Source organism: Pungitius pungitius, chromosome 14, assembly GCF_949316345.1.
Source record: "Pungitius pungitius chromosome 14, fPunPun2.1, whole genome shotgun sequence".
Lineage (NCBI taxonomy): Eukaryota > Metazoa > Chordata > Actinopteri > Perciformes > Gasterosteidae > Pungitius > Pungitius pungitius.
Genome location: NC_084913.1, coordinates 309,311 through 323,812, shown reverse-complemented (window position 1 = coordinate 323,812; position 14,502 = coordinate 309,311). Strand labels below are relative to the sequence as shown.

Genomic DNA, 14,502 nt, shown 5'->3' with positions numbered 1-14,502 from the left:
GGGTGAAATCAGTAAAAGTAGTAGTATTGATTGATGTAGTCGCGTGTGGTGGCAGTCGCATGCTGTGGCGCAAAGCCGCATGTCGTGGCGCAAAATCACATGTGGTGGCAGTTGCATGTGGTGGCGCAAATTTGCATGCTGTGGCAGTCGCATGTGGTGGCGCAAAGCCGCATGTGGTGGCAGTCGCATGCTGTGGCGCAAAGCTGCATGTCGTGGCGGAAGTCGCATGTGGTGGTGCAAAGTCTGTTTTAGCGTGTCTCTCACCTTGGCATCCTCCTCAGTTTACCCTCTCAGCTCTTCAGGTATCAGCTGATGTTGTCCCTTTGTAAACAAAACATGACAGTCAATCACAGAGAGACGGCATGTTTGTGTAAGAAAAAGTTCAGGTCAGGGATTGGTCAGACAGCCAAGAGGAAGTGACATCACAAGAATTCAGCCTAATTAGCGAAACCTATCTAACTCTCATCATCCATCCCTGATGATATCAAGTCGGTGTCTTTGGGGTGAAATCAGTAAAAGTAGTAGTATTGATTGATGTAGTCGCATGTCGTGGCAGTCGCATGTGGTGGCGCAAATTTGCATGCTGTGGCAGTCGCATGTGGTGGCGCAAAGCCGCATGTGGTGGCAGTCGCATGCTGTGGCGCAAAGCTGCATGTCGTGGCGGAAGTCTCATGTCGTGGCAGTCGCATGTGGTGGCAGTCGCATGTGGTGGCAGTCGCATGCTGTGGCGCAAAGCCGCATGTCGTGGCGGAAGTCGCATGTCGTGGCAGTCGCATGTGGTGGTGCAAAGTCTGTTTTAGCGTGTCTCTCACCTTGGCATCCTCCTCAGTTTACCCTCTCAGCTCTTCAGGTATCAGCTGATGTTGTCCCTTTGTAAACAAAACATGACAGTCAATCACAGAGAGACGGCATGTTTGTGTAAGAAAAAGTTCAGGTCAGGGATTGGTCAGACAGCCAAGAGGAAGTGACATCACAAGAATTCAGCCTAATTAGCGAAACCTATCTAACTCTCATCATCCATCCCTGATGATATCAAGTCGGTGTCTTTGGGGTGAAATCAGTAAAAGTAGTAGTATTGATTGATGTAGTCGCGTGTGGTGGCAGTCGCATGCTGTGGCGCAAAGCCGCATGTCGTGGCGCAAAATCACATGTGGTGGCAGTTGCATGTGGTGGCGCAAATTTGCATGCTGTGGCAGTCGCATGTGGTGGCGCAAAGCCGCATGTGGTGGCAGTCGCATGCTGTGGCGCAAAGCTGCATGTCGTGGCGGAAGTCGCATGTGGTGGTGCAAAGTCTGTTTTAGCGTGTCTCTCACCTTGGCATCCTCCTTAGTTTACCCTCTCAGCTCTTCAGGTATCAGCTGATGTTGTCCCTTTGTAAACAAAACATGACAGTCAATCACAGAGAGACGGCATGTTTGTGTAAGAAAACGTTCAGGTCAGGGATTGGTCAGACAGCCAAGAGGAAGTGACATCACAAGAATTCAGCCTAATTAGCGAAACCTATCTAACTCTCATCATCCATCCCTGATGATATCAAGTCGGTGTCTTTGGGGTGAAATCAGTAAAAGTAGTAGTATTGATTGATGTAGTCGCATGTCGTGGCAGTCGCATGTGGTGGCGCAAATTTGCATGCTGTGGCAGTCGCATGTGGTGGCGCAAAGCCGCATGTGGTGGCAGTCGCATGCTGTGGCGCAAAGCTGCATGTCGTGGCGGAAGTCTCATGTCGTGGCAGTCGCATGTGGTGGCAGTCGCATGTGGTGGCAGTCGCATGCTGTGGCGCAAAGCCGCATGTCGTGGCGGAAGTCGCATGTCGTGGCAGTCGCATGTGGTGGTGCAAAGTCTGTTTTAGCGTGTCTCTCACCTTGGCATCCTCCTCAGTTTACCCTCTCAGCTCTTCAGGTATCAGCTGATGTTGTCCCTTTGTAAACAAAACATGACAGTCAATCACAGAGAGACGGCATGTTTGTGTAAGAAAAAGTTCAGGTCAGGGATTGGTCAGACAGCCAAGAGGAAGTGACATCACAAGAATTCAGCCTAATTAGCGAAACCTATCTAACTCTCATCATCCATCCCTGATGATATCAAGTCGGTGTCTTTGGGGTGAAATCAGTAAAAGTAGTAGTATTGATTGATGTAGTCGCGTGTGGTGGCAGTCGCATGCTGTGGCGCAAAGCCGCATGTCGTGGCGCAAAATCACATGTGGTGGCAGTTGCATGTGGTGGCGCAAATTTGCATGCTGTGGCAGTCGCATGTGGTGGCGCAAAGCCGCATGTGGTGGCAGTCGCATGCTGTGGCGCAAAGCTGCATGTCGTGGCGGAAGTCGCATGTGGTGGTGCAAAGTCTGTTTTAGCGTGTCTCTCACCTTGGCATCCTCCTCAGTTTACCCTCTCAGCTCTTCAGGTATCAGCTGATGTTGTCCCTTTGTAAACAAAACATGACAGTCAATCACAGAGAGACGGCATGTTTGTGTAAGAAAAAGTTCAGGTCAGGGATTGGTCAGACAGCCAAGAGGAAGTGACATCACAAGAATTCAGCCTAATTAGCGAAACCTATCTGACTCTCATCATCCATCCCTGATGATATCAAGTCTGTGTCTTTGGGGTGAAATCAGTAAAAGTAGTAGTATTGATTGATGTAGTCGCGTGTGGTGGCAGTCGCATGTGGTGGCGCAAATTTGCATGCTGTGGCAGTCGCATGCTGTGGCGCAAAGCCGCATGTCGTGGCGGAAGTCGCATGTCGTGGCAGTCGCATGCTGTGGCGGAAGTCGCATGTCGTGGCAGTCGCATGTGGTGGTGCAATGTGTTTTAGCGTGTCTCTCACCTTGGCATCCTCCTCCCCCTCTAAGCTCTTCAGGAACCAGCTGAGACAGAAAAATAATGAGCCAACGACCCAGCAGCCAACAGACCTGCCACGCACTGGGAGACACGGGGGGGGGTTAAGAGGGGAAGAGAGACAGACAGGTGGGGGCAGATCACAGGGCATCTCACTTGAGTCTGTCCACACACACACACACACACACACGTGCTTCAGGGTTCTCGTGGAAACCCATCTGAAGCGTCACTGCACGGTGAATTTGGGGCATTTTACTGCTGTTAGTCCTTCCTAGATTACATGTCGGATGTGTTCAACGGGGAAAACAGAACAAAGCACCTTGACCCTCTTGCTAATCAGCAAAGGAATGTGGGACATAACAGGCGATGGAACATACCAAGATGCAGTGTAGTAGAAAGTACATTAAGTACCTCTCAGATGTAGCAGAGGTACTTCGATACAGAGCTGTGTACTACGGTAGAGGTACTTGTACTCTGGTGATCCAGTTGACTGACGACACAAACAAAGTTAGTCGATGTCTTTATTTTTTAAATTCATCAAAACAAAACCCAACATGAAGGTAAAACTGGAACACTTAAACAATGGGATGAAGAGTTTACATGTTGTCTTCATCAGAGTCATCCTCTTCCTCCAGGGATTCCTAGAACACAACAACAGCTACATCAGCGGACGGAGGTGGGCAGTGCATGTGTGGAGTAGCGAGGCAGGAAGTGGTGCCATTATTCACAACCATTCACACACACCAGCACCGCCGGGGATCAAACTGCTGACACCGTGCTCTAAATTCACCCACAGTAGCACAATAGTGTAATTTAAGGTGTCTCACCTTTGCGTACTTCTCAGCCTCTTGTCTCACCTCTTCAGGAATCAGCTGATGTCGTCCATTCGTCACTGAGAAAGACAAACTGACAGTCAGAGGCTGACTGATGCATGTGTGCGAGGGAGACAGGTACGAGACAGAATAGTTCAGGGGGAGTTCATCCCAGGGATTGGTCCAACAGCCAAGAGGAAGTGACATCACAGGAGTTCAGCCTAATAAGTACAAGTATTTAGTGATTCTGTGGAGGTGTACAGGAAGTGGCCGCAGCAGAGCCGTGATATGTCGACAGTACCTTCTCCAACCCAGCTGAGCTCCAGCTCGAAGGCTTTGTCCTTCACCTCGTCATGGACGATGTAGATTCTGAGAGCAGAGGCACAACTTTACAGAGACACCTGAAGGCAGCATTGCTCCCGAGGTCACAGCAGAGTACATCTGTAGGCGGTCATTGGGGGGGGAAGTTAACTCACATTTTGGCGACCTCTTTGACGAGCTCTCTGCAGGTCATCTCCTTCATCTGAAATGCAACAGAAGAATAAATATGTTATTTATTGATATTAAACAGCCAGGATGTGATCAATTCAAACGGTTGAAACTCACCTGCAGTTTTTCAATCTCTGTCTTTGCAGCCTGTTTTGCTTTTCCAATGGCACAACCCCAGTAACCCTGAAGAACCAGACCAGTTACTGGACCACATACCAAACACAGCCACAGATTTACTTTAGGACAATCAGAGACAGACATGTTTGGGTGAGAAAGAGTTCCGCTCAGGGATTGGTCAGACACCCAAGAGGAAGTGACATCACAAAAGTTCAGCCCAATATGCGAAACCTCTGACTCTCTGACTCATCATCCATCCCCTGCTGATATGAAGTCGACTGGATAAAATCAATGGAGGTATTGGCGTGCATGCGCAGACTGACTTACATGAGAGATCCCCGATGGGTCGACCATGTAGAGCTGAGGACCATCATCTTTGTCATACGATCCCAAGATGAAACTGAAGAGACAACATCGTCACTTCCTGTAAAGAGCTGCTCTTGAGTGTTTTTATGGTTTGTCCCTGAACGCACCACCTTCAGTCAGAAACTCACCTGCAGCCGAATGGCCGGACGGCGCTGTACAGAGTGTAGGCGTGGACGTACATGGCCACTCTGTCCGACAGGTGCTACAACAACAATAGCAAACACTGTTAACATAGCATCACTCCCAGCAGACGGTCCTCACAAGTACAGACAAACCTTTAGAGGGATGTCGTGTCCATAACTGGATCTGAAGCTGGACGCTTCGTCTCTCGCTACTTCAGACAAAGACCGAGCATCAGCCAACAGACCTGCCACCGCCTGGGAGTAACAGAGACTTTAGATGGGGGGGCAGCGATGAAGAGGTGAGACGTAGGACTATATAAAGTGTGTGTTTGTGCGGTTACCATGCCGACGTGTCGGTCGATGTTGAAGATGCGTTTGTTGGAACCCTGCTCGTAGAGTTTGGACAGAACGAGCTTCTCCACCCCGAACACAACTCCATCTTTACAGCGGATAGCTATTGCCGTGCTACACACACACACACACACACACAGTTAGTGTTCAGATGTTCAAGTTACACCACCTGTTCATGACGGGCTTCTCTCACCTGCTGTTCTCCACAGCCTTCATGGCATACTCCACCTGGAACACCCGCCCATCTGGAGAGAAGGTGGAGGCCGACAGGTCGTACTGCAGGACACGTTTGTAAAATTATATTCAGGGTGATAATAGAGTGCACATTTTGAAAGTAATTTATTACAATTAATGTTGTTAAACTTGTAAGTAATGAGTAATCACTTTAGAAAGCGTGTATTTTAGACATGCTGTTTAATTGTTAATGTTATTTTAGAGGTGGAACATGTTGGACTACGTCTCTTCCTGATGTCCTCGTGCACTTTGCTCTCATCTCCATCATTTAACGGCCAACAAGGTCCCACATTTAGCAGGACGCTTCAAACCTCTGTCTTTAGGGACACAGAGGTGTCCTCTGCAGACTGTGTGCCGCGCAGAGTAACGTTACAAGTTGAGGTGGAAGTAGCCTAGCAGCTAGCTTAGCTTAGCATAGCAGCTAGCTGAGCATAGCAGTGCTTTAAGTGATCCGTATGCCACTCGCCCCCTTCTGTTTGACACGTGGAGTAACTCCTCTGCACAATAATTCCAACAGTTACTTTATTGTCAGTTAAGTTTTTAATGATTATTTTGAACATGCGGTTTAATCAGAAGGTGTCACCAATCATCAGGCGTCCCAACCAATGAGAGCATTTGGGGGCGGGACAAAGACTACCGCAGCTGGGCAGAAATACAGTTCGCAAACTTGCGTGGATTTTACATCTCTAAAGAAAAGTTATTGATGACTATTGATCTACAGAAAGAGTATACGGTTTATGTTGCTCCCTTATTAACACGTTAATTCTGATACTTTTTCAGAAAAAAGAACAAATTTAAAAAATGTTGACTAGCTGTTGGAAGTTTCCGGTTTTAATGTAACAGTTAAGGCCTTTTCACGATCCGCCATGACAAATTGTATTTCCAACATAATTGTCAATAAATGGGTGGCGCTTTAACGATTAATTTGACGGTGTTGAGGATCAAACGGAGGAACCGGTTGATGAAGAGTAGCAGCCGACACGCGAGGCTTCTTCAATCTGTTGTTTTCTGAAGGGAGTTCGGCGTGTAATGCTAGCTGTTAGCATTAAATAATCATCGGTGATTAAACTAAAACGTCATACTTTGTAATGTATATATACACACAAAGAGATACTTATGAATCGGTAGTTTAAAAACACCCACAGAGAACACACATACATGTATTATTAGCACAAACTTTGCTTTTAATTTCTCTTTAGCGTTAGCTGCGGCCTCGTCGTGACTCAGCAGGTTAACGTGCTAGCTGGCCAGTAGCTTGAGCTAGCTGGCTAGAATAAAGGCAGAAAATCACCAGTCAACCGGATCAAAGTGTGACTCCGGGTTAGAACACAGATCCACTCACCCCGGTACCGATGGAGCTCATCTTAACTCAACGCGTGGATCCCGTGTACCGTTTTCAACCCGTTGCGCATGCGCTTCATAGCACTGTGACGCTTAAACGAGGACATCCGGCTTCAACCTTCACAATAAAAGCCTGTGGGGGTGACGCATCTGAGATTGGTTCCGGGTCACTCGTGAGAGTCCGTTCATACCGTTTGTTAAATGTGTTTGCTGCTGTTGTTTTTATTGACTATATTGATTGATTTTCTCTGCCTTAAGATTGGAATATTACTTATTGCTACAAGTTTAGGACTTAACCATTTGAATTTTATTTAAAATGACCGGATAATTTGCAGCCGGTTGCTAGGCAACGGTAGGAAAAAGCTGTTTGGGCATTTCAGAGAGAAGCTACGCTCTCTCCAGGACTCTGAAGCAGCCAGAATGATTGTAGCCGACCCCTCTGACCCTGGACATGAACTGTTTGTGCCCTTTCCATCCGGCAGGAGGCTGAGGTCCATCAGGACCAAGACCGGGCTCATCAACAGAGCCGGGCCCCCCCTGACTGACTCTCACTCTCTACATGCACATTCACTTTGTCACTTTCACTTGTCACTTTCTGTTAGCTGGTGGACTTTTTTATTTTAATTTAAATCTTTATTTCTTAACTTAACTAACCCATAGCATAAATTTTATTTCACTATATTTTTGTCTTATTCCTGCACTACGTTGCCGTCATGCACCAACCGCCAAGTCCAATTCCATGATGTCTGACATATGATGGCAACGATTCCTGATTCCTGAGTTCATTTTAAACTAATGACCAGGAGGACAATGATGAACATGCTGTAGAGCAGGAACCAACTGGGAAGAGAAATAATGGGGAGGTGGAGGAAGGGTCAGAAGTGAAGAAAAAGGATGCTTATTATGATGAGGTACAACAAAGAATCGATAGAAGAATAGTTCCTGTGAAAAGGATGAACCAACATGACAGAAGGTCTCCAGAGGACATCGTCCTCACTTCACATGCTCTTGGCCTGCTGAGAAGGAAGCTCTTCTCGCAGGTCGCCTTCTTTCACAGTAAAAAGGTGCGATTATTAACATCCAACGCACCTGTTACACAGCCTGATTGTTACTGATAGTCACAACAACGGAGGATTTGATTTATTTTTTTACACTGAACAAGTTAAAAGTTAATGGCAATGAGGTCGTATTGATACAAAAGCTTCACTCCAACACTGGTGTGAAATCATTGAACAGGACATTTATTAAATGCAGAGTTGAAACCTGCATCAAGTCTGCTCAAAGAATTCTTCGGTGGCTTAGGTGTCACAATCTGTGCCCCCCCCTCAGGAAAGAGTGATAATGTGACTTTACTGATGGGTTATTTGTTAATTGGCCCCCTCCCACCAGGCAGAGAGAAGCACACAGCTCCACCCTGGAGATGGGAATGAAGCCTCCTCCACCCCTCAAACTCCATCCTGGTCCACTTCCCATCCCCCTCCCCATCCTCCCCCACATGGAGTCCAGTGACTACAGAACCGGTCACTGTTGGAACTGAACTTGGATTCAAACTGCCAACCTTTCCGTCCCATCACACTACTCCAGCATTTTATTGAACGATTCTCTTAAATGCAGCAGAGGTCCTTTGGTCATTTCACCTCATCCACCTGCAGACTGTGCACCCTGCTTTCAAGGTTCTGTACCCTCTGATCCACATTATAACAAAGTGGCCTCTATATAACGGTATCACCAGGCGCTGTGTTCATAAAGCGCTGAATGCACATTTCTGACCTGCTGATACCTGCTGAACCATCGGAAACCCTCAGGTGGTCTGGGACGGGTCTACTTCCTGGTCCCAGAGTCAGAAGTAAAGCTGGAGAAGCAGCTTCAGTTCTTCTGCTCCACATATGAGGAACAGATCCTTTAAATCCACATCAAAGCCTTTTATTTGCTGCTGCCTTTAATTCATTATTCTTAAATTCCACGACTTTTAACAGCTTTGTTTTCCTTTTAATGACTTCATCTTTGTTCTTTCAGGTTTCAATGCTCTTGAAATGTTTTTCAGAATTTGGAATGAGAGATGATGTTTTCATTCATAATGAGAAACTTTGTTTTACACATAAGCACTAAAACACAAACACCATGAATCAGGGGCCACAGACCTTCTGCCCCCCCCCCCCCGTCTCAGAGCGACCCGAATGGATTAAAACCACAATGTTGTTAGTTTCACAAATCATCTTTGTCTCTTTATTTCTTTTCATGTCCATCTTTAATCAGAAATCAAAGCTTTGGTCACATGAGTGAAAAAACATTCTTATGGTGTGACGTTAAAAACTAATTGTTCTTCAGAAGAGACGGTGGACCTTAAGGCAACAGACCCAAGCTCCATGGCAACAAACAGCTGATCAGAGACGTGAGGATGGAGTTATTGAACAAATCAGATTCCCAACACAATAAAAGCACCGCAGACACCGCCAAAATAAGACTTTAGAGCTTTAGTCTGAGGTCTTATTTTCATGAGAAGCGTGAAGACTCGAGTCAGATGATCAAATAACAATTACAGAAAGAAAAATGATGTTAGTGAGCTTCCATCAAACCAGATCATGAACTGAAGCTCAAAGAGAAGACCACGACAGCTTCTGGGATCATCAGACACAAGATGTTACTACGTCCTCTTCTGTAGATGTGATTCATGAAAACAGACGTTTGTGGAGCCCATCGAGGAGCAGGCGCCAAACCCACCAAAACCTGTCAAACCAGTCCAAGGACGTTCTAGTTCACTGGGAGAGAAGGAGAAACAGGTTGGAGTTATTCACACTGATGATGATACTGGACTAAGACCAGTATCCCCCCAGTAGAACCAGTACTAGTGCTTCAGGTCTGATAATGGACCAGTAGGACCAGTACTGGCGCTGCTGGGATGGACAGGATTGGGAGGAGAATGAAGACGAAGAGGACGATCCACAGTTTTCACTCATTCATCGGCCCAAGCTCCGCCCACAGCGGGTGTCCAGTTGAGTGGGTGGGGTTATAAAAGGGGGCGTGTCCAGTTGGTTTTGGGCGGGTTCAAACAGTTAGGTGTTACCTTTCAGAACACCCAGACAGCTCTGCAGCAGCTGGAGGTTCCCCTGCAGGTGAGAGGGGCGGGGTCAGAGAGGGGCGGGTGTAATGTCAGCCCATGGGACGATGAGGTCATTGTTACCTTGGCGTGTTTGAGCTCCAGCTCTGCCAGCTCCACCAGGTTCTTCCTGAAAGCCGCCACTCGCCTCGTCTTGAAGTCTACGAGCTCTGCAACAGGAGATGAGACATGAGGGACATGGAGTCCCAGACCACCTGAGGGTTTCTAATGGTTCATCAGGTATCAGCATGCAGCACTGACCCACTGCACGGACCTTGTTTGGCGGACTCGGAGATCTTCTCAAACTTGTGGCAGCAGAGCTGCTGGCTGGTCTCCGCCTGCAGGACGTCTCTGTTCTTGGCTCGAGCTTTGTCCAGAGCCTTGTTGGCGTTCTCGTAGTCCACCAGAGACCGGCTCCTCCGGTACAGCAGGTCCTGCAGGCACACACCAGCTACGTGTTCTACAAGGGCTGTCATGGAGTTCTAGAAGGTTACTTCTGGATTCTGATGAAAGGGGCACTCGACGTGTAATTGAAGCATAAACACGTTTCCATAATTTAAGCTAAAAGGTGCGGACGCAGACGTCCTCCTCGTGGGGTCAATTTACCCACAACGCAACGTCGCCTCGTTTCTGTCTTCTCATTGGCCGGATGACGCGTCAATCATCAGCCCAACGGGTTCCTTCTTGTGCCAAAAGAAGACCTTTATTTGTTCAGGTGAGGTGTCACTCAAAAGGTCAGAGTGCAGCCAGAGAGCCGTGATGTTTACATTAGAAGTTGAGTTTGGGCATGAACTCTGCTTACTGCTTAGGATTATTCATCATGTGACCCTAATGGTTCATGAGCAGGTCATTTCCTGATGGGAGGGTTACATGTCGTGGATGAGTAGTTTGGTGCCCGACATTAGAGCCACAGATCTACCCAGCATGCATTGCGTCAGACCTTTGCAGCTTGCGACTCTCTCAGGTAATATTTCAGCAGGTCGGCCAGCTTCAGGTCTTCATCTGCTGCAACTCGAGCTTCAATCTTCTGCAAGACAACCACAGGCAGCTTCAAAGGTCTGCGGTGCAGCTACAAACAGGTGTGCTGGGATCTGATAACTTACCCTCGTCTTCTCAAACAGCTCCGACACTTTGAGGAAGAACCTGAAAGCAATGAGACAGAATCACTGACTGAAGAAGTCACATGGGCCCTCAGAAGAGGAAGCAGAGCATTGCTCGTACTTGCAGAGCTCTGTGGAGTCCTGCGTTCCCAAAGTGTAGAGAGACGAGGCAATTCTGTTGATGTCATCCGCAGCATCTGAAGACAGAAGCCTGACTTAGTCCCACAATGCACCTGGGCAGCGTTTGAATCACAACCCACCATCAAGCAAGCCGCTCTTACTTTTGTGTGAGCGGATCATTCGGTCGGATTTGGCCGAAGCGTCTTTGACTCGGTTGTGATATTCTAACAGAAACGTCTTCTCGTGCTCAAAGAAGTCGTCGACGTCCTGAACAACAAACAGAAAGCCGTCACCATGGAGACAGGAGACGTGGCGGTCGGGTCAGCCATGTAGAGAAGAACACCTTGACTCCGGCCACCAGGACGCCGTCGGCTGACTTCACCACGTTCTTGAAGAAGTCCTCCAGCTTCTCCTTCTTGTTCTTCCCTCGGACGCTCAGCTGTCAGAGAGGTCAGAGGTCACCACACACCATGTGACTGCGCATGTGTGTTTCTTACTAGTCATATTATTCATTTTGTGAAATCCTTTAATGGATGTTGAGTTCATATTTGAAGTAACTTTAGGATTAGATTGAAGAGGGGGCGGGGCTTCCTTTGTTCACTATGTCACTCATAAAAAACTAAAGTGTATTTGTGGACGAACGAAACAAATCATTCACCGAGAGGCCAGCACACGATGTCCTCCGGAGGACGTCCCATGTGTCATGAGGCCCAATGATGCGTTACCGCCACAAGGAATTATTTCTTATTGGACAGGAAGGTCCAGGGGTTCCTATGCTAAAGGAGCTAATTAAGGAAGCATTGAGGCTCCTTTCCTCAGCATTAGAGGATCCAAAGCGCTCTTATCACTTGGACTACTTCACTCAGTGAGGAACCGTCCTGAGAGGAAAGGACTGTTGTCCTCGTGACTCACGTCCTGGTTGTACTCCAGGAAGACGTGGAAGTTGAGGTCCTTCCTGAGGACAGGATGAGCCGCCACGCGACACAGGAAAACCTCGTGCATGGCTACGGTCTTCTTGAAGATGGCCAGGTACTCTCTGAGAACAGGCAAACAGGGGTCACAGGGGGGGTCACAGGGGGTCACACAGGTACGATAGCCGGTTGTGACTCACGCCTCCAGCTCCTGCTTCATCTTGGTGAACTCCTCTTTGGTCATGGAGCCTTCTCCCTCCCCGAGCTTCTGCAGCTTCTCTCTGGATGCATCAAAGTCTGGTCGGGGGGGCGCGGGGGGAATCTACACAACAACAACAACAACAACATTGTTGCTCTTTGCACGAATACAAACGAGCAGCAGGTTTAATACCTTTGATACAAGATGGTGAAAGCATTGAGATGAAAGGAGCAGGAGGACGTCCTCTTACGATGTATCCGGCGTATTCTTCGTTCTCCACAAACGAGTCGTGAAGCCAGATGAACTCTTCGTGCTGTCGGACCACCGAGAACTCGTTCTGCTTGAAGTTGGGCAGTGTGCTCTGTGCGGACAGGAAGGACATCCCACAATGCATCAGGCGATCACATGACCACGCCTCACAGCGCAGAGAAGGTTCTCACTAACAGTGCAGCAGACCTTAGTGTGGACGGTGAACTTGACCTTGTCCCTCTCACTCAGAGCGTCGGAGATGTCCACCTGCAGCGTGGCGTCCGTCTGCAGGTCCACGTTCACTGCCCGCGGCTGCTGAGAGACCACATATCCCATAATGCACCACACTCACGGACATCCGTCAATAAGCTGCTAAATATGAAATACTTATTATTCTGCACTAAATGACCAAAATGAGTCGTTGATGTTGATCAGATTTACATCAGCACAGAGTCACCTGATCGATCTGTAGGTAATTATTTTAAAACTCTGATGACGTTATAGTTTAGCCTTTGACCTTCGGATCAAAGAATTTAATTCTATTTATTATCAATGAGCTTAATGGTCCAGGCTACGTTTCTTCTTGACCGACATGTTTGTAGATCTTCTGGACTCGTCTTCTGGTTTTTAGCCAATGAGAGCTGACTCCAAACGTCTCACCGGGTCACAGGACCGGGACCGGGACCGGGACCAGGACCAGCATATCGCTCTGTTCTAGTCCGGAGACTCAAACCGAACTATCAGAGCGCGTCATGTGACGGCCTGCTGGCTAGCTAGCACAGCAGAACCTGCTAGCTCAGTTAGCCTAGTAGCTAGCGGCCTGTAGCCGGGTCAGGGTTCCGACACCCTGCAAGACGGACGGACGGACGGACAAACAGACAGACAAGTAGGCAGACAGATAGACAGACAGACAGGTAGACAGACAGACAGACAGACAGACAGGTAGACAGGTAGACAGGTAGCACTCACTCCCCGGTCCTCCTCGGACAGGAAGTCGGGTCCGTCGTCCAGCCCTTCCTGCTGCGGACACAGAGCAAAGAGGCGGAAACACAGCGTTAGTTTACGGACTCCTCCAGAGACGCAGACGGCTCAGCGACCCGTTAAAGAGCAGGAGAAGAGAGAAAACACATCTACCCACCATCATGGCTGCAAACGGGTGGAGACCGGAAGTGGCATGACGTCACGACGGCAAAGCCATCGTCATGAATCAAATCAAAAACAAGAAGAGCTTTATTATAACTCTACTTTAATTATATTATATTTCAATTGTATAATATTTAGTTTGACTTTAGATGTTCTTTTTTAATTAGATTTCATTTTTCTTTGTTAAACTATGTATTATATTGTTTTATTTGAAACATTGTGTTTTACTTTTTATACTTATATTGTACAATTCCATTTAGTTTGGTATTATTTACTTTATTTAGTCACATTCTATCGAGTTTTATTTGATTAGCTGTTGTTTACTTTATTTAGATATTCAGAGTGTTTCCTTGTGTGGACGTGATGACTCGTGTGGTTCATAAATAGCACCAGGATCAGATTTTGGAAGTGAGTCAGTTTATGATGTCATCACAGAGGGACACAGGGCCCCGCCCCTTCGACGTGGCTAACTGAGTTAGTCGGATCATTTTCAGGATAAGATAACGTAGATCAGGCTTTTCGGTTACCTGAAGCAGGTTTGGCTGAATCACCATAGCAACCCACCCAAACACTGGAACATTCCATTCATTTGAGCTGCTGGATTAGTTCACCACTCCATCGCAGGCTGTCCATCCCGGAGGGGGGGGGGGGGGGGGGGGGGGGTTCTTCCCTTCTCCCCATCAAAGGCTTCTCCTGTGAGCGTTTCTGGACACAGGATGTCGATTTGACGAAAATTGTACTTTCTTGTTTCTTGTTCTTCTGGGTATCTCTATCTCTTGAAATGCACTTATTGTAAGTTGCTTTGGATAAAAGCGTCAGCTAAATGACATGTAATGTAATTTAATGTCACATGTGTACAGACAGATATTTGCGATTTTAATTAAATCATATAATTATGGCAAAAACTGCCACCGCCCCCCTGCGAGGTCTACAAGCCCGACAAAGTATCGCACACAAGTTAAATAAGTGTTTAACTATATAGGATCATTTTAAGTGCCTCATCACACTAACCAATCAGAT

The 14,502-nt window shown here is 47.5% G+C and overlaps 2 protein-coding genes and 5 non-coding genes across 11 annotated transcripts; all 7 read right to left on the bottom strand.

The window, feature by feature from the left end:
• Nucleotides 1–394: 394 nt before the first annotated feature.
• On the bottom strand, nucleotides 395–473 carry LOC134104531 (small nucleolar RNA SNORD53/SNORD92). The gene has a single exon (XR_009941937.1). It is a non-coding gene; the product is annotated as a small nucleolar RNA SNORD53/SNORD92 (small nucleolar RNA).
• A 469-nt stretch (nucleotides 474–942) lies between these two features.
• On the bottom strand, nucleotides 943–1,021 carry LOC134104530 (small nucleolar RNA SNORD53/SNORD92). The gene has a single exon (XR_009941936.1). It is a non-coding gene; the product is annotated as a small nucleolar RNA SNORD53/SNORD92 (small nucleolar RNA).
• Nucleotides 1,022–1,443: 422 nt separating this feature from the next.
• LOC134104529 (small nucleolar RNA SNORD53/SNORD92) lies at nucleotides 1,444–1,522 on the bottom strand. The gene has a single exon (XR_009941935.1). It is a non-coding gene; the product is annotated as a small nucleolar RNA SNORD53/SNORD92 (small nucleolar RNA).
• Nucleotides 1,523–1,991: 469 nt separating this feature from the next.
• On the bottom strand, nucleotides 1,992–2,070 carry LOC134104528 (small nucleolar RNA SNORD53/SNORD92). The gene has a single exon (XR_009941934.1). It is a non-coding gene; the product is annotated as a small nucleolar RNA SNORD53/SNORD92 (small nucleolar RNA).
• Nucleotides 2,071–2,492: 422 nt separating this feature from the next.
• On the bottom strand, nucleotides 2,493–2,571 carry LOC119228273 (small nucleolar RNA SNORD53/SNORD92). The gene has a single exon (XR_005121485.1). It is a non-coding gene; the product is annotated as a small nucleolar RNA SNORD53/SNORD92 (small nucleolar RNA).
• A 767-nt stretch (nucleotides 2,572–3,338) lies between these two features.
• On the bottom strand, nucleotides 3,339–6,815 carry psma3 (proteasome 20S subunit alpha 3). Its single transcript, XM_037487325.2, has 11 exons — nucleotides 6,665–6,815; nucleotides 5,282–5,364; nucleotides 5,079–5,202; nucleotides 4,891–4,992; nucleotides 4,744–4,817; nucleotides 4,577–4,649; nucleotides 4,250–4,315; nucleotides 4,120–4,166; nucleotides 3,945–4,012; nucleotides 3,659–3,723; nucleotides 3,339–3,472 (listed from the first exon to the last, which is right to left on the bottom strand). Exons 1-11 carry the CDS (start codon nucleotides 6,683–6,685, stop codon nucleotides 3,428–3,430), a joined length of 768 nt encoding a protein of 255 aa, XP_037343222.1. The 5' UTR covers nucleotides 6,686–6,815; the 3' UTR covers nucleotides 3,339–3,427.
• Nucleotides 6,816–8,859: 2,044 nt separating this feature from the next.
• snx6 (sorting nexin 6) lies at nucleotides 8,860–13,549 on the bottom strand. Of its 5 annotated transcripts, XM_037487137.2 has the most exons (15): nucleotides 13,478–13,498; nucleotides 13,309–13,359; nucleotides 12,547–12,654; nucleotides 12,341–12,451; nucleotides 12,092–12,213; nucleotides 11,893–12,016; nucleotides 11,324–11,419; nucleotides 11,142–11,247; nucleotides 10,982–11,057; nucleotides 10,864–10,903; nucleotides 10,701–10,787; nucleotides 10,035–10,194; nucleotides 9,845–9,930; nucleotides 9,728–9,770; nucleotides 8,860–9,422 (listed from the first exon to the last, which is right to left on the bottom strand). In XM_037487137.2, exons 1-15 carry the CDS (start codon nucleotides 13,481–13,483, stop codon nucleotides 9,415–9,417), a joined length of 1,224 nt encoding a protein of 407 aa, XP_037343034.1. In that variant the 5' UTR covers nucleotides 13,484–13,498; the 3' UTR covers nucleotides 8,860–9,414. The 5 variants fall into 5 exon arrangements, with proteins under 5 accessions (XP_037343034.1, XP_037343033.1, XP_037343035.1 ...); XM_037487136.2 differs by lacking the exon at nucleotides 8,860–9,422 and having other exon boundaries at nucleotides 9,429–9,770; nucleotides 13,478–13,549; XM_037487138.1 differs by lacking the exon at nucleotides 8,860–9,422 and having other exon boundaries at nucleotides 9,429–9,770; nucleotides 12,547–12,651; nucleotides 13,478–13,529.
• Between the last annotated feature and the right edge of the window lie 953 nt (nucleotides 13,550–14,502).